Source organism: Anopheles merus, chromosome 3R, assembly GCF_017562075.2.
Source record: "Anopheles merus strain MAF chromosome 3R, AmerM5.1, whole genome shotgun sequence".
NCBI lineage: Eukaryota > Metazoa > Arthropoda > Insecta > Diptera > Culicidae > Anopheles > Anopheles merus.
Genome location: NC_054084.1, coordinates 15,324,141 through 15,351,901, shown reverse-complemented (window position 1 = coordinate 15,351,901; position 27,761 = coordinate 15,324,141). Strand labels below are relative to the sequence as shown.

The window sequence follows — 27,761 nt, the reverse complement described above, 5'->3', positions numbered from 1 at the left end:
TTCACACATACCGTTTTTCCGACAACTCAAAGCGGCTAGCGTACATGCGAGAGCTATGTGACCATGTTTGCTAAAATCCCTCATGAATATGTCCAACACGCAAGATAGTGTGTGTGTGCGTGTAAAGATGCTGCTGGATGGGAAATTGGATTTCTTGATCTCTTCCTTTCGCACTCTGCCTTACAGACAGTGCATTAAACTCGTCTTTCGGAATATTTAAGGCTATATACTCAACACTGCGATAAGCGCTTCAGTTTATCGTTCATCGTGGTCGATGGTGTATTTGCGTTGTTCCTTCGCCTGAACATGCTTTCCCCCTAATGCTCGGAGGAAATAACAGTTCGTCTTACATACACTGCGGAATTTTGGGGGGTGATAAATTACAACATTGAATCGTTCGAATATATTAGCATTCCTCTTGGTGACGAAAACACAATGTACAATATGATACAGCTACATACAAACAGTTACATAAATACAGATTCGCTTTCAGCATCTTCAGCAACCTCCCAGAGTCGTTTCGTTTGCTTCCGGTTCTACTCCGGTCTCGTTTCGCTTCCTGTATGGCACAAGGATTCCTTGGTTTTTTTTTTCTTCTTTTGCCCAGTTCCCTCCCTCCCTCCCTCGTTTCGTAGCTCGGCTACATCAGCCCCCCTGCCTCCGCCTGCCGGCAATAGCTCGCCATCGCCCCATTCAGACGTAACTTTCCTGCCGGTTTTGATCCAGCACCATCACCGGCCCCGCTACCGGATCCCGGTGGATGGTAAGCCGGGTGATATGTGGCACCGTTGGGCGGCCCTCCTCACTGCCACTGCTTTTGGCCGGCCGCGTCGACACCGTTTCACTGCACCACCGGCTAACGTGCGCCACGTCCTGATAGTGTTCGTTCGCCCCGTCCAGCGTGCGCTCGATGCGCGCCAGCACGGGCGCTACCGTCGATTCGATCAGCTCGTGCGACGCGCCAGACGCGAGGCTGCCGCCGGACAGGAGCCGCCCGAGGACGTGTAGAATGTTGCGGATCGTTTTGCGCTGCGCCTCCGTCTCGACGCGGCTGGGCTGCTGCTGGTGGAACTTTTGCGCCAGCACCTGCACGAGGAAGGTGAGCAGTGGGCGGCTGGCGAGATGATGATGGCACTTCCAGTTGGTCGACATGTTGTAGAGCGTTGAGGTGAATTGTTCCTGGAAGGGAGCAAAAAGACGTTACGATTAGTATCGCAAAAGGGAACGAAGCTTTCGCCCCCTGCCCAAGGCGTGGAATTAATGTCATCTCATCAAAAACGAATCAATTCACAGCAATATGTATCCTTTCGTGTTGTTCGCCCGACCGATCGGCGAGCTAGAAGCTGGCCCGGGCAACATCTAACACCACAAACGGCTCAGCGTGACGGTAATCCATCAATATGTGTCCTTCCGGTGCAGTCCAGCATGGAATGGCGGCAGCAATATTTCACCCACTGGCCCATAAATTGTAGCGCAAAATTGGGACAGCTAAAAAAAAGCCACACCACATCGATTGATTGCCTCAATCAGCCACACAACAACGCTTCCGGGTTTTCTTGGTGTTGGTGCCTAAAAGAGCGATCATCCCTCTGTGACAGTGTGACGTGTTACGCATCGCTGAAGCGCTTTCTATTGCATTTAGTCACCTCACTAGTGTGATATTGATGATGATAAACTAGATCCGCCACGATGGTACGATGGTGGCTAAACGCAATCCCTATACTGCATCTTTCCTCCTCCCCACTCCAAATACTTACGTAGAGAAAGATGGATGCGCCCGGGCCGCGCTGCTCCGTCGCCTGCTGCAGCTTGTCCACGGTGTCCTGCGACATCACCGAGTAGACGGCGGTCGGTTCGATGCGCGTCATGTTGTTCAGGCTGGCGGTGCACAGCAGCAGCGTTTGGCAGCAGTTGGTCTTTACGATGATCTCTGCGTGTTTTGCGCAACACAAGCCCAAGCAGAAAGAGATTGCAAAGAAAAGGGAGAAAATAGTGGAAAAAAGGAGAAGTTAATACACTGTTCACTGGCACTCCCGAGCAGCTACGGCGACCGAGCAGCTCAGTCTTGTTAAGCGAACTTTTATCCCACCGCAATTACTTTGCCGCATAAGGCTTAATGCTTCTAATTACAAATTTACGATACTATCGTCCTCCGCTCTGCGGGGATGAAGCATACGGGATCAAGCGATAGCCGCTAGCAACCTTGTTGTGATAGTTCTGAGGTTCTTTTAAGCGTACATACCCCACCACACAACCACTCCTCGAAGAATTTTGCCCTTCTCTTGTACTGAACTAGTCGTGGGGAGTGCTTTGGCAGCAAATGAAATGCAAAATGGCCCCAATCATGGTGAAAGCTTTGCACATAAATCACATCTACTTCCCCGAAAGGGAAGAGGCCTTGAAGTAGGAGGACTTAGTTGCTGCGAAGTTGCTTTTAGTTGCAACATTAAAATTGCAGGATTTTATGAAGAATATGGATTTTAGGCGGATGTTTTACATGGAGAACATCGTTTGCTACAAAATGCACACGTCTTTCGATGTTCCAACGATTCGAAATGCTTTCAAAATTCCTCAAAAAAGCTCTCTCGCTCAACAGCGCCATCAACAGGCGTCAAATTCCACATGCCATTCCAAGATATATCCAAGAAATAAAGTAAATTCTAGGAATTCTTCGTCCTGCAGAGAAATACGTTAACAATTCACCGGTGTCAGCTGCCAATGTCATCCACAAACACACCCATAACATTGCATAACATTGTGTCCGAAAATAGTTCGCCACGTGTCCAGACCAGCCAGCGTCCCTTTTAGAGCCCATTCCCTTACCGGTGATTGCCTCGACGATGCCGTGCACGTACTGCTTCAGCCCCTCGAGCCGATGGTCCTCCCCGTGCCAGGGGGCGGTAATTTGCGTCAGCACCGAGACAGCCTCCCGCAGCTCCGGCTCGGACCGGCCATCAGCGCCCTCCACCACCGCCAGGATGTCGCGCAGCACCTCCAGCCCGTCCGCTCGCTCCAGCTGGCGGATCGTCTCCGTCGTCGAGCAGACGGTTGCCAACGCACGCAGCGCCAGCGCCCGGACGGACGAAAGCTTCGACTCGACGCAGACGAGCAGCAGCACCCGCACCGTACCGTTCGCGATGAACGCGTCGTTCAGCGAGGCCAGCCCACCGTAGTCCAGGTTGGAGAGGCTCGCCACGTAGCTGAGGTTCGAGCGCAGCATCAGCTCGCAGCGTGCACCCTCGACCGCGTCCACGATCACGCGCACCAGATTCTTGAAGATCAACCGCACCGTGATGAGAAAGTAGCGCTTTACGATTTGAATTTCCTCCTCGACGGAGCGATAGTCGAAGGTGTCGCTGCTAGATGCGGCCGCCCGGAGATCTCCCAGCATGTCCGCCAGTGCCCTGGCATTCTCGGCAAACTTGCGCCGATCGTCCCGTTCCGATGCTTCGCGGCCGAAGTAGTCCGTCGCTTGCTGTTTGCGCACGAACGCATCGAGATCGGTCGCCAGCCCGTGCACAAACGGGGCCACCTTCTGGTAGATCTCCTTCTCGTCTTCCTCATCGTCGAAGTCATCTTCCGCCCGCTGCGCCGTGTGATACTTCCGGATGGTGGCGAACAGTTGCTCGACCCGCTCGAACTCACCCTGCAGCGTGGACACCTTCCCCTGGAGATGGCGCAATATCTTCACCGCCACCGTCGAGGTTAGCTTCAGCGATCGTCCCGCCTCCGTCGCGATCGATTTGGTCTGCAGTATCGACATCACCTCGTTCTGGCAGGAAAACCGCAACCCATCCAGCCAGCCCTGCACCGCCGGCTGGTGCCCGTTCAGCAGCGGGTTGTCGTAGATCGTGTAGGATAGGGCGCGTTCGCTGCAGCTGCTCGAGGTGGTCGTATTGTTCGGCTCGTCGTAGTAGTTGTCCGTCCCCGAGGGTGCCACGACCGGACGGACCGGTGGCGGTGTCCGATGCGTCGGCGAGATTGGTAACGATCGGTACAGCTTCGACTGGCCTCGGATGGGCGTGGAAGTTCCTCGGGTCGGGTATAGTTCCGAGTACGTTGGAAGCTCCGCTGCCGTCGTCTCACCCTTGATTGCATTATTATTGGCATCCGCTACTGGCACTGGTTCCGGTATCGCCTCCTCCTCTCCCTCCACCACCGTACGGTTCAGAATGTTGGACAGCTCACTGCTGTCCAGTGAGATCATCTCCTCGCTCGAGTTGCTTAACTGCTCGCTGAGATTGCGCTTCACGCGGCTGTTCTTCGTAATGACGCGGCCACGCTTGAGTGACACATTGCGCGGACTTTCGGAACCGTTCGCATGCTCCGCGGGCTCACTGTACGATAGTCGACGACCGATAGTGATCGACTCACCTACCGGGCCGCCCGGTACAGGCCTCCGGATGACTGTTGGAGGTGTCGGCGCACTACTGTTGAGGGACGGTGACCGGGCAAACAGTTCCTCGTTGATGCTTCTCTTTGGTGTTAGCTTGTCGCTGGTTGTCCCCGCCACCGACTGGACACTGTCGTTAATGTTTGCCCCCAGCCGCTTCGCCACACTGCTGCCCGCGTGCAGGGACGTTTCCGTGTCCGAAAACCCCGAGTCCTGTGAGTGCACAACAACAAAGATACGGTAAGAAAATCAACCAAAAATTGCAAGAATTGTAACTCACACACGGCACTTACTTGACTTTTGTGACTGGCGGGACTGCCCTGGCGGTCCGTTTCGGTCCAGCTGCTCGCGCCGGGCGAACTTTTCGCATTCGTCTGCTGCTCCTCGATCAGCTCGTCCTCCTCCTCGAGGTCGTGAAAGATCGGGTAGGTCGGCTGGGACATGGGGCCACTGTACGGGGCGTAGCCGCCGTACGGCCGGAAGCCACCGCCGTACGGGCCACAGGGCTCCGGTTCATTGCCGAACCAAACTTTGCTTTGTGAGCGCGCAAAGTTGGAACGTGACATCTGTAACGGAATTGTACCAGCGAAAGAAGAAAAGCGAGAACCAACGAATTAGAACTAGGGAGTAAAGGCAAGGGTATCTTGAAGCCAAAAGGTGCAGCGTTCTCTTCTAGCGCTTCGAGCTCGCTCTCATCAATGATTACAACGGCAAACTGATCCAAGTAAGCAGTACATCCCAGTAGTAGGTAAGATTAATTTAATTTCAATCCTTCAACCACTTCCAGCCGCTTCAGACGGCACTGTATCGTTAATCCAGCGGTATTCCGTAGCGCAAACAGATCAACGCCTCCCAGCAAACACCGGACGAAAACAGAATCGGCACACCTTGGGATGGGCAAACATTGGGAAGGCAAACACAAATTCCGCGGTGTGCTAAAACACTCCAAAAACCCTCACCATCCGGGTGGCTCTCCGTGTGTGTGCGCGCGCTCGCGTGTGTGTGTGTTTACATTGCACTCCTCCGAGAACATGTCGAGTGTCGATCTTGCGGGAGCTCGCGCCGCATGTTCGCGATGCAAGTCGTTGCATGCAGTGGAAATAATTTATCCAGAACAACCACCACCGCGACGACGACTCTCGAAACGAACGCTCGACCGATGTAATCAACTCGGAGCAGCAGCAGTTCCGCCCGTTTTGCAACGGCAAACATTCCAGCACTTGGACCACTTCCGTTTGGACTTCCCACGAACAAGCACACCATTTTTAGGGTTTAATTTTCAAACAGTATTTCACGTTTGCAGCGGATAAGATTATGCAAAGTAGCGTTAGAAGCATCTCGGATCATTCTCCCCCTCCACAAATTAGCATCACTTTTAGCACACGACACGCGCTCCTAGCTCAGGAATTTACCATCCAAGCAAACACTGACTAACCCTGTCGCGTATAAATTTCGCGCAAACGCATAATTTTGCGGCCAAGAAAGGACACCCGCACTGTACTAGCAACCGGCTACTCTGATTAGATTATGGTTCACCTTTTTTGGATTATTTTTTTCCTGCAACAACACACACTCGCCCGCAAATTGTGCTTCCGTTTGGGACCGGTGAAAAATCGGGACTAAAACTTCACTGCTCAAACCTCTCGCCCACCGAATGATGACGCTCGGGAGTGCCGTTTGGTGCGATATCTGGACCGGTGCCGGCGCGTCCTTGCGAATGCAAGCTGCGTCTGTGTGCGTCCTAACGGCCGACGCGCCCGAGACGAGCAGATGTTGCTGCAGCCCGGTTTTCCCCCACTTTGACAAGGGATGGGCACAGGGACGAAATGCGTCCGTAGCGCAACTGCAAAGGACATCATGCGTGTATGTGTGTGTTATTATGTGAATCAATGCTACTGATTGTAACGTATTTCCCATTTCGCTTGCGCAAGCACGCAACGCTCAATGTTGGGCAAAAGGGTCCTAGCTGCCGAAGGGTCTCACAACACAGCCGCGATTTAATTACGCAAGGGACGCAACAATACCAACCCATACAGTACTGGAAAACCAAGCATTTGTTCCCTTCGTATGTGTGTGTTTGTGTGGGAATGGGATGGCAATGGTTATCAAAACTCGATATTAATCTCGGTGCGTTTCGTGCTGCATGATTTCTTTCCTTATTCGTCGCTCTCTTTCTCTCTCCTTCTCTTTAGTTTTAACGTATCCCTTTCTTCCCTTCCCTTCCCTTTCCATTTGGTTCAACGGTGGCATACGGGTTTGTGGCCATACACAAAAGGTAGAGGGGTGGCGCTCTAGCTAACGACTTTTATACAATTCCCCGTCGCTCTCGGGCAGGCATTGGCCCGGGGACCAGATGAGCACACGAGCCGCCGATTCCGTAGCGGAAGTGAAGCCAGCAAGTCAGCCCAAGGATCGGGAAGGATCGGTTCGTTGGGAAAATAGCAGCTGATTTTTTTTTTCTGTTTTGACGCTATTCTTTGCAGCTTGTTTTTTCGACACAGTTGCGAATTTTGTTTGCATCTGGTGGAAAGGGCGGGACGACCTAGTTGACACGATCAATTTGGGCGAAATTGGGTGAATTTATGGCAGCTGTGCTCTTTAATTTTGAGGCCGGGGAAGCCTAAATCGGGCGCGTTGTAGTTGGTGGTTCATGCGAGAGCGATATAAATATGAAATTAATTGTACAATGAAATACACCTTAGACACTCATATAAGTAAATCTTTATTTTCCAATGTGAAATATATTTACTAGGACATACAGTACGTGATAAAACTTAAGGAACACTTCTTTGACCAAAAAATGAACATACACTTGTTTTAACAGGGCTAAACAATGATCTTATCAACGCATATTCCTCAATATTCGTATAGATATATCCCTAAAGATATAAAAAGTACGAAATTATTTAAGGATTAGTACTAGAATAAATTATTATTTTAATTATTAATTTCATTAGTATGTCTCTAAAGCTTCAAATATTCTAAAAATTATTGAGTATAAATGTTTATTTGACTGCTTTTTAAAATTATATGATTATATGCCCATTACTTTGCATGTTAATATACTTTGTTGAACTATGGTTGAAAGTTACACAAATTTTTTTAAAGGATATTTTTTCTATTTGTCTTAAAAAATCATGAAAATATACCATTATCTGTAAGTTAACAGCAGTGTTTAGCAGTTCAGACACTTTTAGCCCAATGTCTAGATACGTTGTATTATATCATTATAATTCCAATAACAAACAAGGCATAAATGTATCACTAAATGTCACACAGAGTGCATAAAGTATACCAACTTCATTATGACATATGAAAAACCCTATAACACAGGTAAGCAAGAATATATGTTCAGGTTAATGAATCATAATCCTGTTTTCCATTATCACCAACCTGGTCGTTCAAGTTTAGAAAAATTTAGTCAAAAAAATAAAGAAACAATTGGAAAGAAGACCATATTTATAAAAATTCAACTAAACGCTATCCCTCAATAATGTCTCAATATTGTATTTTGGGAAAATAACGTAAATGTAATTAAATTTCTCAGTGTTTGCTTGTAAAAAGTGATTATATCATTAATATGTGTAGCTCAAAACTACTAAAACACGTTAATATGATGAAACTTAGTAGGGAAGAAACAGACACTAACAAATGTACCCCCCGAGAAAAGCTTATAATGCTGCTTGTACCTATTCCAAAAAAAAATGTGTCCGTATTGATATATTTATAAAATTGCAGTGTTTATTACACCAAATTTACTTTACTGTACAACCCTTTAATAAAATTACTTTCCCAATTTTTTTACCCACACCTCGGCGGAATGCAAACGCTCAATCGATCGGCTTATAATTGAAGTATGCTTTTGATGCTCCATCCGTCGTTCCTGGGCTGCCTTCTAACCTTGAAGGCATTCCGCCAATGCCTCTCACTCCCTCCTGGACTGGAAAGTTGCAAATCACCAATTTCCGACACCACCGTAACGCTCCGTCAGCTCCACAAATGGGCTCAATAAACTTCCCATCATCACCTCCCGGGCGTGCCCGTTGGGATGCGCATCCGTACACCGCGGTGCGTACTACTCACCCGATGATCCCCGATTCCCCCATTCCCCGGGGCGGCAGTGGCATTATCTGCTTTCTTCTGCTTCATTTCTTCAGTGCTACCTGCGTGGTGGGCAGACTGGGGTGGGGGGGGGGAGGGAAGGTGTTGAGTCACAACAAGCACAGGCACATTCTCGGCACAGTAGCGAAAGTGAAGCACACACCGAACAGCGGCTACAACAGATCATACGGAAAGGCAATCGATTCTACGCTCCATCAGCTTCCGATGCGCTCCGGGTGTCACACAACCCAAGTGTGTGTGTGTGTGTGTGTGTGTGTGTGTGTGTGTGTGTGTGTGTGTGTTTGTACCGCCGGCTTCAGGAGAGGAAGCTTCAGTCAAGGCTTCAGGAATTTCAAAGTGTTTTCCGCCCCGACATTTGATCTGCTGCCGATGGGACGCAATCTACTTCGATACACTACTAGGGCAGGTTGAATTCTTTACAGCCGAGCGTGCCATTTGCCTTCTCGAAAGCGAGAACGGGTGAAAATGGTTGCATTCTTCGAGCGGTGATGGGGGTATTCCTCTCAGGCGGTCCGATTTTTTCTCGACTCGATACGGTGGAATGTGTTTGAGCACATTCTCTAGACAAACTCATGCACAAGCCCTTAGAAGTGACTGAGGCGGGGAGGAAAGAACAATCCATTGGCAAAGGCGCAGTGTTCAAACTGTATGACTCACTGTTGCTCATGATGATGATGATGCCGATGGTGAGCTGAGTCCTTTGTACAACCACTTACGGCGGTGCATTATGCAGCTGCGACAATTGTAGCTCTTTGTCGCTTCAGGCACACACACCATGGCTGCAAACCCTTTCCAAGCTACAGGAAAGTTTCCTCCGACCAGACCAGAGCCATAGAAGTCTGCCCAGCGACAAAGTTCCGACACGAGTTGTGAGTTGCACGTTTTACTGTATGCATTTTGTTTCCCCCCCCCTTTTCCTCTCCCTTCTGCTCCCATCTCCCTCTCCCCAAAGTCAGCTAAAGGGAACGAATGCTTCCAAGCAACAATGCCTCCATCTCCAATGGCTGCAGCGCCATTTACGGAAGCGACGTACTTAATCGTCATGCCGTACTGCGAATCGATTAATGACACTTTGCGCGCTGCGGTAGTTACAGCCCTCCGGATCCAAATGGGTAAACAAAAACACTAGCAACCGTAGCGAGCAAAAAACCAGCTCCAACTACCGTGCTGATCGTGAACATATGTACACCGTTCGGTCGGTGTACAAAGTTGTAAACGAAGCGAGTTTTGCTTGATAAAACTGCTAAACTACAGCCAAAAACCCCACCCGCTGAGTCAAAAAATGCAGGTAAAAAGCGGGTACAGAGCGAGCGGGCAGAATGGTTTCCCAAACTAATGCCACCGAACTGCAACAAAAAACGAAGTCCAAAAAACGGACCTAATAAAACCCACATTCTGAATCATAAACTTTTTACTTACTTTCGTCCCGTTACCCTTTTTGGTATATTTCGGGCTTTGGGTTTCGCAGGCTTTGGGCTTTGGAACTTTTCCCACTAACTGTCAAAACAATATTCTGTCACTCGATCCGGAGCTGGATGGCGAAAAGCTTGCTGGCAACATTTTGAACATCAAAAACTGTGTCTGACAGGGCGCGCTGACAGGCGTGCTGCGCACGCAGCAAACTGGACAGAAATTGGGGTTTGTTTGGCCAGAAATGGCTAGAACTTTCCCCCCTGTGCGTGAGAGTCTCAGCAATAGGCAGCAGCATGCGCCTTCGGGTCCAAAAGCGTCCATTAACACGCCATTACCGATACCGGTTGCTTCCCAAGCCGAAACGCTACCGCTGTGGGACAATACTACACCACGCAACAATGTTTGGAGTTGGATACTTCTCCGTGAAAAGCAAAACTTTTCTACCCATCCACCGAGCGAGATCGCTTAATTACCCTCTCGGCCATTCACAATCGATCGATAGGGCTGAGGCAAACGGGGTTGGTTAATAGGATTAGGCGACACTTGATGAGGCTCCTACGTTCTGCGCTACATATACGCTGGGCCACAATTGAAAGTAGAATGGAATGAAGTAGAAATTCCCCCTGGTACACGGGTACAAAGTTTGTGCTCACCAACTGAAGCATCGGTTGAGGATATTTTACACTTTTCACACAGCCTCTCTTTGCCATCCATCCGCGTTGTGGGTAGAACGTTCTCGACTTGACGCTCCAACCCCTGAAGTCTTCAATTGTGTCCTCACTTCACTTCCAGAGCTTCCTCCGAATGAGGCCTCTTCATAATCATCATCATCATCATTATCAGCAGCACCGATTTGCTCAAAGCTTCCCATTTTCAATTTACCACCACTTCCAACCAGGAACACGGTGTGCAGATGTTCGTAAAGTTGTCCCGGAGCTCCTAATGCGTCCCGCGCGAACCCGAGCGCTTTTTGGGAGCCGTTCACGATCAAAAACTTTATCCTTTAAGACTCTCCAAACGGGCCCTCACCCCCGCCCCCCCCCCCCCCCTCTTCACAAGTCAGACCACAGGCATCTTTTACCTGTTACCGATGTGGTAATTTAGTAATTAGAAATGTCATTACCATTAACCACACCGAACATCGAACACGGGAGCATATTCTAAATTACATTCCCTTCCGAACGGACGGAAAGCCACCAATTAATTGAACAGTCGCGCCGTGTCGAAGCCGTGTTGTTCGGCTTCATGCGGTTGTGGTTTGCCCGCTAATGTACACTTGCGCCCTTCCTATTTGTTGGCAAACGGATTCTACGGGCCTGTTTCGGTCGGCCGCTGAAGTGCACCACCAAAGCAGTGTACGTGCCCAGAATGGCGTACAGTGGGACACATCATCAGTCGTGGAAAAGGGCTTCATAGATCGACTTGGTTCTCTTTCATGGAAATGCCGACGGCCCAAGTGCGTCGTACAGAACGCCCCGAATGCGAACCACTGTCCATTTACCATTGAACCGCGGTGCCGCGACGAACCGATTGAGTTCGTTGCATCCCAAATCTGCAGCAGCGGGGCTATGAATATGAATAACATAAATATTCATTCCGTTTGCCCATTGCGAACGTGAATAGCAATGAGCACTGGGCAACGGTGAAGGCAATGAATAACGATTGCCATAAATAATTTCTACCGGACGCTGCCTTTATGAAGCTTGCTGGGCCACCCGAAAAAGCCGAAACCCCCCTGACTGTCTCTGATTTAAGCTCATCTTCATTAGCAAACGAATCTCCATCGAATCTAGCTGCACACTGTTTTGCCTGACAGCGGGAAAGCCACGCGTGCGATGACGCGCCAATGATAGCCACCTTCTCGAACGCGCAACTGTTTAATTGCCCGGTGCCCCCGCCGTTGCAATTTGAAGCGCCAGCCAGTGTCCGGGTCAATAAAAACAAACCACCGTGCACTTCCTGCCACGCGAGGTGTGGCCCACTCATTACACTTCATTCGCTCCCTCTCTCGCGCTGCAGGTGAAAGTACTGCAGCGCGAGTGATCTGGACCACGGCTTCACCCGGCTCAAACCAAACCGCCAATCATCATCAGCATCATCCGCGCCCGGCCCGGGATGGTTTGAATCGCGCAATCGAAGTGAATGGTGCACAGGTTTATGCATATTTATCGCTTATCGTGTGGCGCGGCCGACCAGTGCATCCGATCGCATTCGATCGCACGGGAAAAAGGGCGCATTGGCCCTGTTGCGATGCTTCTAACGCGCGTGGAGTGGAGTGAGCGAAATTCTCCCCGTACCTAAACTGGGAGAAAGTATGAAAAGGCACGGAGCACAAAAGTCGGTCATCGAAAGGGTAGGTAGAATGTTTTGCCAACACACAATCTTGACTCACTTTGTATGGCAGGTGGGGGATGAGACAGATGTAGGACAGGACAGTGGAAGTGCGAATAGAAGCAGAAAGTGTGGGAATAATTGTAGCTGCCCCAGTGAAACTTCTCACTTTGATCGATCGATTGCAGGGAATTTGAATAAATATTATTTATTTTTAATTTTTAAGATAAAATAACTTTGCTTATTAAGCTCTACATGAAAAGCATATTGCAAACAATGTAAATGAGCCTTACCTACAGGTCAAAAGAACAATATAATTTAAAAATAATTAAACAGATAAGAACTTTTAAATTATAAATAAACCGTTGTAAATAAAACCAGAAGGGCTCAATGAACGGAATGAACGAAAACATAAACAACAGAAATACAAAAAATACAATAAAACAACTAAAAAATATAAAACTAAAAAAACTAATAAAGAGAACAAACAACAAGTAAAAAGTAGATAAAAAGCAAAAAAATGAAGAAATAAACAGTAATAGAGTTAGTGTAATTAACATACATGTAACATGTAATTAACAGCAAGAATAAAGGAATTAAAAACCAAATCAATAAATAAAACAAACAACAAGTAAAAAGAAGATAATTAACAATAATGACAGTAACATTTAACAGAACACAAATAAAAAATAGTGAAATGAAATAAGAAACAAAAAACAGTTCAAATGAAACACTAAATAAAAGGACATGCAAAATAAGCACAAAAAAGCTTAACAAAAATATTCCAAAATAAGAATTTAATTTTTACAATCCACTATTTTTTCCACGAAATTTAATCAAGACATAACAGATTTCAATCACATTCGCGAAACAAATTTCCATCAACATTAATAATCACCTTGGCAGTGTGAATTGATATTGCAGTTAACAGTATTTCCCCAAAATTCTCCTACTTCTCCCTAACTCCTCATTAATATTGCAATTGGTTCCGCGCTAGTATTACAGCTCGTCACTATTTCATGGCAAAAATCTCACCGCTCCTCCGCCCCGCCCCATTCCGTCCAACAGTGCATTCAGCTGCATTCCAAATCAGTACGAACTAATTAAAGCAAACATGTCACCTCAGAGCGCGTCTACCATTGAACCATTCCGCTCTCCTCCCTCTCTCTGTCGCCGGCAGACAGGCACCAAAAGTGGCACCATCGCAGGAAGTAGAGCTTCGCGGAACCAATTGGCAATTACCTGCACCCCCACTTCCCAACACCACGACAGCAATGCGACAAATTCCAACCTTTCGTCGGCAGCAATTAAGCCTTCAAGCGATCGTGTACCGTCGGGTCACTTGCTGCCCGGCTGCTGGCCAAACCATTCTTCTTTTCACCGGGTGGTTTCCATGAAGGCTGCCGGGGTGTCCGGATTTCAGCCAAAGGGCCACGACTTTGATCTCGATCTATTAATTACCCTTCCAAGCGAGCTTTTTTTAGCGTTTCCTCGCCCTATTTCGTCTCGCTAGCGACAACAGCTCAGCCAGCCCGCCGTCGCTTGGCGTTCCTGGAAGGGCCACTTCACCCGAAAAGGCCGGCCAGTGTGCCCGGCCCTCCCACCTGGCGTGGCCAACGATTCAATTCGAAATCAATCTAACTAATCCATGTCCCATGTCGGGCGGGTCGGTGAGGTGTGGGCTTTCTTCTCCGCGACCCCGCCGACGGCCGTAGCGACGGTGCGGAACGAGCTCCAAAACACGTCCGGAAAGAATTTAATGCTCACGATTTGTAGCGATTGAAATTGCTCTTTTAAAAGACCTGACCTACGCGCGTAGCTGGGCGGGAAGAGGGAGAGACACCCGAAACCCCACCACTGGAGTCTCGAGTATGTCCCGAGCGGGGGGGGTGGGGGCTGAGAGCTCAAGTACAAAAGCATAGGGGAGGAGAAGAAGGCAGCCATCGTACTTCAGTCATTTCACGTGGCTTTCGGTGGAGCACACGAACATATCACAACGACCGATTCTACCGATGAAGACTGTAGAAAGGGATTTTTGCTTTTTATTTGCTGTGTTGTTATGGGTCTCTATCCTCTCTCTCTTTCTCTCGAAACATGTCTGTAAAGCTTCCAGCAAAAAGAAGTAAAAAACCGCCCGACACGCTAATAGTCCCTTTAACCCCGTTTGGCGCTTGGTCCCTTGGTGTGTTCGTCTGTGTGTATGTGAGTGACGGTGTTATATCATTAAGCGCTATCACTCATCGGCGTCTTCCGTGTCGACACCGTAAACCACTTCTAATGCTGCCCGCGCGATCGCCCGCGAAAGTGCCGTTAGGTGGGCAAATTTTTGCAGAAAACCCAAACTCCTCCAAACTGTCCAGCAACTAATCACCATTCCCGGGGATGCCGCTGCCGGCATCTCGCGAAGAACGTCCGCGAAAAGCATACCCATCACACGGGTACGTTTGCCCGCGCGTTGTAATCCGTACCCGTCAGCAAGTCCGTGCCGGCTCGTTACAGGCCAATCGACGGGGTACAGCGTTCCACGCTCCCTAACGACAGCATAAGTACCGATTGGGATGGGCTCGAAATGGAGTGCACCACATAGGACACCAAGTCTGGCGGCGTTTTTTTGGAGAAATTGAACAGTTTTGCGCTTCGCAATGACGCTGCCATTGTGTTTGTGTGTCTTGGAGCTCCGAGTAGCCTCTATTCCTTGGCGGAAAGATGTCCCAAAAATGTTTTGCCACTCACACACACACTAGCTTAAAACAAACCCATTGGCTATAGCAGCGGTGTGTTATCCATCGCAAGCAACAGTTATCCATCATCACTCCGCCATCGGTTGATCGCCGCTTTTGCCTCCACAGCATCTCATCCCCTCGCGCGAGGGTGTACAACACGCTCGAGAGCTCTTAAACGGTACTGGAGTGGAAAGAACAAGAAAAATCCTACCCCCTTGAGCGGTGCGAACAAAAGCAGCCACAACAACAAAAAAATGCTGACTTCCCATCCCATCGGTGCTCTCCATTCTTCACCAGGTTTAGATCAGCATCCGATCTTAGTGGGGGAGATCCATCACTGCGCGAACGCTTTGGCAAACGGGGGAACGGAATGCAACGCCCGCAAAACGGGTACTTCCATGCCCTCGCCCGCATTCGGAGCCTTTCCCTTCCGTTAATTGTTTAGTGCCGGCAGAAGGAACGGGGGAAGCAACTTCAAACTGTGGAGCTGGAGGATGGTTTTGTAAAAGCAAATGCAGCACACAGCACATTCCACCGCAGCGAGCTTGACTTGAAAGCGATTATTCTCATCCGAGAGCATCGTGTGTAGAATAGCTTATTGCGCTGTTTTTTTTTATATTCTTTCCACAACTCGCAGCCTAAACACATGCGCCGTAGTACCCCCGAACCCCGTTAGGAGAGCCTATCCCTGTGTGGGATGGCGTATGCAGATAGCGCAGGCCCTAGGCTCAGACTACGATTAGCAACATTTACATACACACGTCGTATTTTCATGTCAATCAATATTTTCATAAAAGGGGAATTTTAAATAAAAGAAAAGGGAGTACAGTGGAGCGATTGGGGTTACTGGAAGACAATGGAGCGTGTAGTAAAGTGCAATGACTTCTTGGCTCATGTGGGGGAATGGTTCATTGTCTGGATTTGTTAGAATTGTTCAGCTATCCTGTGGTAGATCGTGTTGAAGAAGTAAAGATCACACATTTCACATTAAAATTCTAAACGGACGTGATTAAGCGATCGAAACCTCCCTCACAAGCTGTTAAACGAAATCTCCCTTCGATCGAATTACACACTAAAATTGGAGCAGCATCATTAACATCATTGGTAGAGTGCAATAAATTAATGCTCTTTATTCACTTTGTTAAAATGCCTCCCCATTTTCAACATCACTTATCACTGTTAGACTCCATAAAAACGACACATTAAAAACGTTACCATTCGCTACGGCGCAGATGAAATGTAACCCCCATGTGCCGTTTGGCGTTTTGCAAATAAACGCTCCGACCGAACAAACCGAACAGCGTTCAGTCACGTTCATAGCTCACGCACTCTACCGGCACCCCACCCCGAACTGGCAGGACTCGGACTCGGTTGGCGTTTAACAAATCGGCCAATTTCCTCACCCCTCATGTTCTGCCTCTCCCGTGCTCGCGGGCTCAGAACGTTACCTAGTTAAATAACAGCGTAAAAGAAGAAAAAAAAAGATCATTGCCTCATAATAAACACCACGGATGGGCTTTCCTCCCGTTGGGCCATTTGAAAAGCGGTTCTCCGGCCGTACTATAAACACCGAGCGAGCTGGCAGGGCACGCACGACGAGATGTTTAAAATTCTAAACCATTGGTTATAGACGAGAACTGCTTTGTGGATTCTCCCCTCCCCCCCCCCCCCCCCCGCACCCGGGGTACGTGATCGGATTGCGGCGTGCCGGCTCCATTCACCGTGGTTCCTAACACTTCCAACCACGATTCCGAACAGGCCCGATCGGGACAGACAGGCAGCGAAGCGGGAGGACGGGTAGCTCACAAACACGACAAGTGATCAGCTAATTTTAATTCCTCACTGACAGATTATTCAAATTTTGTACACTCAGTTGGAACACCAGAGAGACAGAGAGAGAGAGAGAGAGAGAGAGAGAGAGAGAGAGAGAGAGAGAGAGAGAGAGAGAGAGAGAGGATGGATGTTAGGAGAAAACAGAGGCGCTTGTTCCACATTTGCCTTGCAATGCCCCCTCCCCAAAGGCTCCAACCGCAAAAGTAAACACGACGACTTTAACAAACGCCCGCCTGTGACGCGATCTGTCAACCAGAAACCCGCGCCCGATGTATTCTCGGTGGTACTCTCGGGCCCGGCTTTATTTGGGGGTGTGTGAAGATTGGCCATTTGGAATGACGAACGTGTGTGTCATTGAGTGTAGGAAGACAAAAACTTTTCTGAAAGCACAACGTCACACGGGTTCAACAGCTTCGTACCAGGTGACAATGATCTCCAGGGCGTCGACAAACGACTGGCATACTGCAAGAACCTTTCATTATCACAAGTGTACTCTTGGTCACTTCCTGGTGCGCCGTGAAGATAAGGAGACACTCACTCATACGGAACTCTGGCTGAATTAAGGGAGATCTTTCCTTGAGGCCTCGCTTAACTCTTGCGAGCTCCAAAAGTCGTTCTTAATAAGGTGCCCAAAAGGTAACAGGCTTTATAGCATAACGTTCCAGGTGTTTGCTAAATAAAATATTAAAATTAACAATGTACAGTTACGCGGTGTCGCTGCGAGTTCCCGAGGCACAATAAAAGCATTTCGATCGTCTCTTGGACATGTAATAAACATGTTGCCAACCCTGCGGCGATAGACGCGATGTCACCACGACGAACGACACTCGCCGAACTACGCGGGCACCGATCCCACCATGGAATGTCGCTCATCCAGTAGCCGGCGGGTGGTAGCCCGGTTCCAGGCCTACGACCCAATATCTTCGGGTGCACCGATATCGGTTTGCCACCAACAGTCTAACAACAGTACGGTAACAATGGTTGTATTCACAGTCACGGTTATGCTGGTACGACTTTAGATTAGACAAGACACATAGTCGCACATGAGGGAGGGCTAGGTTTGTTTGTTTTGTCCACACGAACTCACTTAATATTCTTCCCGCGGCGTTCAGTGATCTTCTTCAACGCGCTTTGCTTCCTTTCAACCTGGCATTCTAGCGATCGCGGCTTCGATCGATGTAATCGTGCCGAGAGGGCGAGAGAGATAGGAAGGAAAAGAAACTCTTTAATTATGCAACGCGGACACAAAACCTATCCCTTTGCAGCGTGCGTTCCGTTCGATTCGTAAAGCCTGCCCAATTTCCAAACTGCCCCGTCGCTTCTCGGCTTACGCGTCCCAGCGATCGGGTGATCGTGTGACCAAGGAACCGACGAAAGGAATGGGTTCCGTCCTTTCCCTTTGTGTGCAACAAACTCGACCATATACACACACGCACACAAAACCATAACCATTTACTATCAGCATATTGATTGCAGTTTTGAGGGCGCAACGAATCAAGATGAAAGCATCGCACCAAAAACACACACAACTTCCCCACAAAGTCTTCCACCTGGTCCGAGAAACAATTTACATACTAATGATACGTAATGAATTTAAAAAAAGTGTTCCCACCTCCGCTTCAGCTGTCCATCCTCCAGCAAGATCTTCACGGTCGCATATGCTCGCTTTGCGCCTCGAACCGGGTGAAAAGAAACCGCTAATCACGGGAAGTCGACGCATCGAAAGCGTCCCTCTGTTGTGCCAGGAGAAAATGGGGGGACTTTAGGCTCGTTCTGAGCTCGGGCGATGAAATTCTACAAATTTTGATCACGCCAGCTGGTGCAGAGGAGGTAGTCGGAGAAGGAGGGAGAAAGATTCCCAACTTCGAGAGTTTCATAATCGTTTGCCGTAATTAATTGAAGCGCATCGGAGGCGATAATTCTGATTATGAAAATTGGAAGGTCGTTAGAGATATCGAACGGGGGTAGAGAGAGTGCGCTATTACATCATATAGGTGGAGAGGAGAAGAATGTTGGCCTTTATTTTATGTTTCTGTGGGGACAGCGACAACGATTTGGAAAGTATTTCATTATCTTTACATCTACACCAAGGGGTAGGAAGAAGCACAATCTTTTTGGGACAGAAATTAAAGTTCAGTTATTTGGACGCTACAAACATTGAAAGCTCCTTAGGACTTACAGGCACCTAGACGCAACATCAACACCCAATTCTCACTCAATCGTTAAATACGCTAAGGTGATTATGAAGCAATGTCTTTATCGATTCATACTTTACATTTTATTAGACAACTTACAAGCCTGTGGGCTGCGACCATTTCAGCTACAACCTCAACGACACATTAGCCAGCGATTTAAAGAATTTATCACCAACTCCAATGCCTACCATCGCAATCGTAGTGCCTACAGTGCCTTTATCCCAGACGTTCAAAATTATGATTATGATCTTGCGCTTTGTTGGACGTCACTCAATTATAAAGGCTTGGCCTCCCGATTTGGCATCCGCTGCATTGATAAGCGATCGATCGATCGATCGCTGTGGCATTTTGATTAAACAACAGAAACAGAAACAACGAAGAGTTCCGACCGAAGCGTGGCAAAATGCAAATCAGACATGGTACGGTGTTGGGCATGGAAAGAAGTCGCTGCGTTGCGGGCTGCGTCGGTAATAACTAATCATTTGTCATTCAACCATATTTTACACGCCGAATCGCTGATTACCTTGAGGGAAAACGAGGCGTGCTATAAGACGTAGTTGGAGGATGTGTTATGGGAGGAGTTGAAGCAAAAAAAAAAAAAATACAGAAGAATACGACAGTCACATCTTCCACCTTGACACAGTTCGGCTTGAGCGGGTTCGCGTCCTCCACCTGAAGAAGCATTCGAAACTCTGGCCCCAAAAAAAAACCTTGTTTTTTTGGGGTTTATTTACCGATAAGGTTTGTTTTACGGCACCCAACAGCCTTCCCCAACGGTAATTTAGGGTCAATAATTGTGACAAATGAGCCTCTTTTGCGCGGCACACTTTTTGAGGGCGTAATGAACTTGTACTGTACGAGAAAAGGCCCAAAACTCCATTTGCATGCCTTAAATTCATTAAAATGACAAGAAGACAGTGTAAAAGAAGAGAATGAAAACTGAATGTTTCAAGAAACGGTTTTCCACCGAACGACGACAGCTGTACCATCACTCGATAGCGTGCGGCATCCCGCATCAAAAACCATAAAGTGCTGCGCAGTGGCGATGACATGCGCAGGATGCGTCGAGCATCCGCAAACGGTCATAAAAGTGCACCCTCACTCCATTAGCAACCACCTACAAAAACGCTCGAAAAAAAAACATGATCACTCCATATGTGAGCGGTTCTAAAAATATCCCACTACACCCGCAAAGGACGACGGCTGGCAATACGGTAAGGAACAGGCACAACCGTTAAGGACTTCGTGCGCCGCACCCATATGGTCTATCGCGCACTATCGCTTGCTACAATCTCCCCCCCCCCCTCGGCAGGAAACGTGTAAGCGCGTATGGCACGCGCACGGGGACGCGCATCCCTCTGAACGTGGTCGTGTTTGGTTACATTTTTCCTGTGCGCAGTGAGGCGGGTCCGTGCTGCATTGCTCTAAAAAGGGGCAGATGTGCCCCGCTTACCGCGCAAACACGGGCCCGATTACCTCGTCAAGAAGAAGGTGACGGTTTTATTTTGTATGCATGGCTGTGTCGCTACCATGGTAACCACACAACAACAACAACAACAACAGCGTCAACGACGACGATCCTGCCACCTTGAAGAAGGGCAAAACAATTTAATTATAATGTAGCGAGTGAAGTGAATCCGCTTTTTGAAGAAGGTTTGCCGAGAAGGTGGTTGGAATGTACTTTCAGATTCCATCGCCAGCTCACGCAGATCACACTCGCGCGGTAATATATATCATCACCACACGCACACACGCACACGCGCGCACACACACACACACACACACACACACACACACACACACACACACACACACACACACACACACACACACACACACACACACACACACACACACACACACACACACACACACACACACACACACACACACACACACACACACACACACACACACACACACACACACACACACACACACACACACACACACACACACACACACACACACACACACACACACACACACACACACACACACACACACACACACACACACACACACACACACACACATACACTCACAGTCGATAGTCATCACGCGCATCATTGCAGCTACGTCACGGAGCAAGGAGCAGCAAACACTCCGGGCACGCTGAATTATGCATTGCAAAAGGCACGCGACGATGACCTCCGCTGTGTCCGCTGCGCTGCGTCGTGATTACTGTTTTCGGTCATCAGATAGATCGGCCATCGGCCCTCCGACCAGGCACTGCAACCTTGAGCGAGCCTTCTCCAGCTGCTGCCACAGCTGCCCTCTACTCGGCAGCCGGTTAAGGGCAAAAAAAAACACGGAGGTTACCATCGGCATCGCAACTGGCAAACTACTCGTTGCGCTGTTTATGGCATTGTTTAGTCGTTTAAGTTGTTTTTTGTTGTTGTTGTGTTTTGCTTCCTTCCCTCCCAATGATGGGGTATTATCAACGCCAGCGTTGGTCGCCTTTGCCCAAGGGTGGTTATGACGCGGCGGAGATCCACAACCCGTCAATGTGTCTTCATCGGGGCGGCCCGTACAGAGGCGGTTCACGGCATCAAGGTACAAAAACCCTCCAGTGCAAACCCGTATCATTGACGCCTTTTTTGAGAGCCGACTTGTGTGTGAGGGTGCGTACACACGGGTTTGTGTTTGAGTGCGTATTACCCTGACACCAATAATTCCTTCAAAGTGCATTATCTTATCAAACCGCAAACAAGGCAGCGAAGGTTTTTTGCCCCTTTCTGGCTTATAAAGTTTGAGGAGTTGCCCAACGTAAGAGGGGCTTTTTTATGTAAGGCTGAACAACGCCTCAAACGCCTTGTTTTTTTTTGCAACCCCGATAAGCTCGTCAACCGTTTTGCGAGTGTAAAATCTTTTGATGCTTGATTGGTCCCACGCTACAGTTACAACATCACCAATCGGATGCTACATTACGCCTGGGACAGGTGATAAGGTACACGCTGATACTGATAACCACACCTGTCTGTTGTTGATGGTGGAGCTAGTGCAGCAATGCCTTCGGTACGATCAGACCACCAATCTGCCGAGACCAGTTATTCTGCCGAATTGCTCGAAACTGGGGCGCATTAATGCTGATTTAGCGGACATTTCCAATTTCCCGCGAACACGGCTCCAAAAGCGTGTCAAACGCAATCGCAAACGCATGATTGTGAAGCGCCGGAAAAGGCCGATTTTCTGCTGACATCAGGTTTATTGAATTTATTGCTCGGTTTTGCATCGGTTGTCAGCAAACATCGGACAATATGAAGCAATAATTGCGTGTTTTCGCACCACGGAAATACGCTACAACCGGTGGTGTAATGGAGCTAGCAGATCACGTGTAGCGTACTGGCGAGTTAATTTTATGCTTCATTTAAATGTGTTATTTCACCCGGGTTGAACCGTTTACTCTCAAAGAGGAAGGGTTCAGACGGGGGTTTATAATAGAGCGATGAGTAATGTGACAATCTTCAACAAGTGTTTTGGCACCATCCCCTCTAATCTAACCCCCTTGGAAATTCCCTGGAAACGCGGTACAGCTCACGCTCATCAAATAACGTAAACGTAGCCGCCAAATGCGTTGCATACCTGAGAGATGGTGAAGGATGAATCACAAGACAGCACTTGTGCGTTGGTATGAGCTCTGCTACCTGAAAGTGTATCTCATTCAACTGCCGAGCTTTGACAAGAGGCGCGATTTACACGCGAGATGGGACAAAAAGGCACCCCAAGAAGGCAACGAGACAACGTACACAGTGGTTAACAGCCTTACCCTTTTACAACCACTCACACACCCTGAACCTTCGAACATGAATCACACACACACACACGCGTATATCACGTGCGATACTAGCGCGGTTTTGCTTGCGTCTACCATATGAATTGCTAATTGTTCGCCATTAGCAAACCGCCACCCCCCAGTTCCAGTGCCAACCGTTTCGGGACGGAAACAAATGCATACCTTAGCAGCCCGAGCAACAACACATCGAGCCAAAGGGACACACGGTCAAGGGCGCACACACACACACACGTGCGGGACGGAAACGAGTTCCTTTTGGCTGGTGAGGTGCGGCGGCGCATTAGCGGCCGGTGTCGGTGATGCTATGCTGACTCTAGCGGTACCACCGCGGCAACCACGATCGATAAATCACACACATCGCGATCTGCTTCCCGAGCTTGGCCTCACCCATCTCTTGCTGCCCGGCGTTGGAAAACGGTAAAGCTTTATCCAGAAAACTGTGGCTGTAAGGTGGCAGGAAGTGAGTAAATTATGAACATGGAACCATCACAAGATGCGATAAGGCGGCGTACTGGAGCGCCTGATGGTGAGATATAATTAGAATCGTACAAGATCCGCCGTGTCTTTCGCTCCTTCTCTATGCTACCTAGAAATGTAACCTCCGGATGGTTCGCCGATGGTAGATGGTTTCCGTATAAGCCTCTTCTTACCTTTAGTTTCGTTGTAGATGCTTGTCCCTTTTATATCCAAGCAGGTCGAAGGCAGCTTAATATGATCTTGTCTCGATGTTTCCGCGTCTTCCTTAAGCCTCCAGATGAGCTCCGACGAAGGGATATGATTGCTGGCACCGGGGTTTAGAATGTGATCCGGCTGTGCTAACCGATGGCACACAGCATCACAGCCCCGCTCTGGTACCTGTGCTTCCCAAAAGTAACGTTATCTTCCCAGGTACCGTGTGCGTCCTTCTGCCTTTTCGGCGATGGATTGCTTCCTCTCCGTATCGATGGAGCGCTTCCAATCTTGAGCTTTGCGATCGATTCTAACCTCAAACGTCGTTATGTCATAAAGCGCACGATCGCGTACGATTAGCAGGCCACAACAATAAAGGGCCTCATCACACACGCACCAGCGAAAAAAGCATAAACAAACACACAGGCACGCGGTGGTAAAGTAGCACAAACCGCTAGAAAAGCGCACAAAAGCAAAACGTGACCTGTGCCAAAATTCGCTAATAGCTGTCAAATTTTGGGAAGGAGCAGAACAGCTTCGTTTTTTTTCGCAAACACAAAATTGACGCACTGTTTCACCGTTTTTCACCGTTGCGATTGCACGGCCACTCGGGGTCTTCCGTTTTTTGGACACCACTTTTTCCACTGACACACACACACACACACAAGCGGATTTGATATTATGGTAGCAGCATGCAAATGTGGGCCAACAAAAAAATAAGCCTTGGAGATCACTGGATGAACAGGCCCGTCACAAATCCGGGAGTCGCACCGACACACCAGCAAACACACATTCCTTCACGCGATCGGGCGCAATTTTTGCGATGACACATCGAATTTACAACTGCAAATCTTAATGCTTCCCGGTTGTGAAGCAGAGCTGCAACGCTCTTTCTGCCCGGAAATCACACGCTGTTCCACTCTCCACTTCCGGTAGGTTTTCAATTTTCGCACCTCACAGATCAGATCTTATCACACTACTGCTTCCGATCAGTTAGCACCGTCTTATGCACAATAAGACCCCGCATTGAAGCCACACACATTTCTGGTCTCACACACTGTACGCACGTAACGCTCCTGAGCGGCACCACGTTCCCGGTCGGCTACGGAAACACGAATAAACGGGAGGGTAAACACAGAAACGCAGAAACTACCCCTGCACGCGCGGGCACCCGGCACGATCTAAACCGACGACGCATCGTTCGGCATCGTTCGCTTTGCTGATTCACGCGCCACGTGCGAGACAGGGATGCCGGTACGGTATAGCGGCCCCGGTCTGACACGCTTCATGCCAGCAAAGGCCTCGTGCCCGACGGGGCCTAAGCGATCGATCGGCTACCCGTTGCTTCGATGTACAGCAGCAAAACAGCTGTGCTGGTAGAACAAATGCACCGAAAGCTTTAAACGCTTGCGCCTTACCGCATTTCCCTGGCCTGCCCTTCGCTTCTACTTTTGTAGGCGCTGCAGCCGGGCTGGCCAGACGATCGCGATGGTCCCACAGTTTACGGGGCAGGATCGTGCGATCATGCTGCGCGATCCTGCACGATGACGTCATGGCGCCACGCAGCACGCGCGTTTTGGAGTTATTGGAAGTTTGCTGCAGGCTCGGTGACGCAAATATTGTTGGGATTTAGCGCAGAGCTGTTGGGGTGGGTCCACTCCATCGCTGGATTCCTTCAATGATCCGATCAGTGAATCATCACCTATTTTGGGTCATTGATCTTCTAGTTAGTTGCATGCAAATATAATTATTCCATTTGAAAAAACACATAAACCTTAATACAATCAGCAGTGGCAAAAGAAACGAAACTGATATGGATTTTGATATTGTCAAACTTAAAACTGAGTTCAGTATCCAATAAAATCAATAAATAACGTCGATAAAATATTTAATTAAATTAACCGAATTTACTCGTAAGATCTCTACCTCACCTTTATCGTTCTTGGTTTGCTTTACAAACCTTTATTAATTGTTCTTAATTAGATTATTGTGGTTTTGACATTTTAATTTACATTTTAATTTACAGTTAAATAAATAGTTTTTTATCACACAATAACGAAACAAGAAGTTTCTCAATTTATGTTTGATTGTTTGTTGTTGAATTATTACATCAAACCTGTTTTTTTCCTAACATTTATATTCATTTTTTCTACTCTTATACTTTGTTATTCTGTTATCTTTTAGTATACAGGCGTCCCCCGAGTTACGACCCCCTCGAGTTACGACGATTCGCAGATACGACGATTTTAATTTTGACAGTTTAAAGTTGTCATTGAGGGGAATTTGAATATATTTTTTTTAAAATTTCTGTGCTGATAACCGTTACAAACACATTTCCAAAGATTCCACAACTACGCGATCTTGAATATCTCTATCGTGTAAACGAGTTATGGAGTAAAATTAATACATTATCAAACATTATTTTGAATAAAATACACGATTTCATGGATTCCGACTCTTCAATTTTGGTTATAAACTTTATATTCACAGATATTCGACATACGACTATTTCGACTTACGCCTTGCTTTTGGACAGTTTTTCGGTCCCAAATACAGTCGTATCTCGGGGGACACCTGTATTTAAAAACTAAGCATAATTTTGTTTATTGCAAATCTGTCATTGTGAATACATGTCTAAGAAACTTAATGATTTTATGCTCACTAAGTGAAACAGAAATAATAATTCATTTCTTGCAATGATCTCAGTTCATCAGTTTTTAGTAATTATCATTTAGTTTATTGTGAAGCACATAATAATGATTTTTTGAATTATTAAATCCTCTTGGTATCGGTTTTAAAATATAATATGATATTCAAAACACGAACATGGTGTCTTAGCCATAATTGCTACCGCCTTATTTCCCTCGAAATCGAATAGCGTCTAGGTTTGTAAAAATGCCTAACAATGAGTCGTATTTTATTTCACAGACCAAGCCATGTTGCACAGCTCCAAGCGTAACGATTTTCGATCGTTCTGCAATATAATGTGCTTCACTATCCGTGCTTCGAATATACCCCGTTCGTACGGTTAACATTCACCTTAATCTCCATTGTATCAGGATCGATTTTCTACTTCACCAAACGCGAAGCATCCCGGCCCTATCCCAGCTCGGTGTATTATGCTGCGATGAAAAAGCATAATAGCATGAGCACTCTCGCCTACCTTCCTAGTCTACTAAACTACCCTTCCGCCGCTTGGCCGCGGTCGAAGCCCTGCCGAAAGCCTGCCGGCGGGTGTATCCGCGCCCGGCATCTCGGCTCATCAGTGCGCGCTCCACCATCGCGAAAGCTACAATTTACGCGCCGCCGCGGAATGTGGAATATGTGCGAGAGATTCTTCAACCCGACGCACGCGAGTGATTGAACCCACTCTAAATAATGCCTACCTTGCCCGCCAAGCTCTGCTACGGTTACACTTGCGCACAAACACACACATACACACACACACACGCACGCGGGGCCCAAAATGGGCAAGCGTAAAAGGCATCGAACCGAGAAAACTTCTTGCCCGTGGTGGTGGTGCTGCTACTGCCCCAAGCTCCACCGAGCCAGTCCTGGGAGTGCGGTAAGCCGGTCTCACTAGATCGAGGGATTAAAATACTGGGGACCCCGGGAGCTAGTCGAAAATCTACTGTATCGCAGGATTGAATTACGTGTCTGGCCAGCCCTGCCATTGTCGCTTGGTTTGTGGCGTTGCAACCCGGACGGGGTGATACGATAGTCCGTCAAACTGAGGTACTATGGGATTCTCGAAGCTGTTTGATGTACTAAATTATGTGAAAATGATAGCAAAGATCGATAAAGTGACGATAAGTTAAAAATACTAAAAAAAATACTACAAAATTTGTACGAAAAAGCATTATAAAAAAAATTGATATAAAAATAAAAAGAGAGATTCATCACTCAGAGCATACAGCCATTCAAACTTGAAGAGAAAGAAAAATTGTAAAATAAAAATTATAGATAATAACTAAATAAATATAATATTTATATTTAAATATAACCTTGAAAAACAGTTATCAATATGATGAAAAAAGTTAAACCACATTTATGACAAGATGTAAAACAAGATGAAGTAAAGACTAACAACATGAAGAAGCTCGATGAAACAAGTAAGCAGTAAAAAAATAAATAACAATCGTATATGAATAAATAATGTAGAAATTGACACTTAAATAAGAATGATTATACAAACTAACTGTTAAAAAAGAGTAATAAATATAACAATAAAACACACAATTAAACTAACACCAGCAAAGAAAACCCGGTAAATCATCAATCAATCA

The 27,761-nt window shown here is 47.7% G+C and overlaps 1 protein-coding gene across 3 annotated transcripts; it reads right to left on the bottom strand.

Annotated features, from left to right (window-relative positions):
* Nucleotides 1-249: 249 nt before the first annotated feature.
* Nucleotides 250-24,665, bottom strand: LOC121596281. Of its 3 annotated transcripts, none has more exons than XM_041921082.1 (5): nucleotides 24,339-24,665; nucleotides 4,687-4,959; nucleotides 2,824-4,606; nucleotides 1,758-1,930; nucleotides 250-1,179 (listed from the first exon to the last, which is right to left on the bottom strand). In XM_041921082.1, exons 2-5 carry the CDS (start codon nucleotides 4,957-4,959, stop codon nucleotides 694-696), a joined length of 2,715 nt encoding a protein of 904 aa, XP_041777016.1. In that variant the 5' UTR covers nucleotides 24,339-24,665; the 3' UTR covers nucleotides 250-693. The 3 variants fall into 3 exon arrangements, with proteins under 3 accessions (XP_041777016.1, XP_041777015.1, XP_041777014.1); XM_041921081.1 differs by having other exon boundaries at nucleotides 23,457-24,663; XM_041921080.1 differs by lacking the exon at nucleotides 24,339-24,665 and adding an exon at nucleotides 5,930-6,134.
* Nucleotides 24,666-27,761: the final 3,096 nt, after the last annotated feature.

Coding starts and splice junctions, on each gene's coding strand:
- LOC121596281 (XM_041921082.1), bottom strand. CDS start 4,959: ATGTCACGTTCCAACTTTGCGCGCTCACAAAGCAAAGTTTGGTTCGGC. Junction 4,607..4,686: donor CCGCCAGTCACAAAAGTCAA/GTAAGTGCCGTG, acceptor GTGCACTCACAG/GACTCGGGGTTTTCGGACAC. Junction 1,931..2,823: donor CATCGTCGAGGCAATCACCG/GTAAGGGAATGG, acceptor CAAAACACGCAG/AGATCATCGTAAAGACCAAC.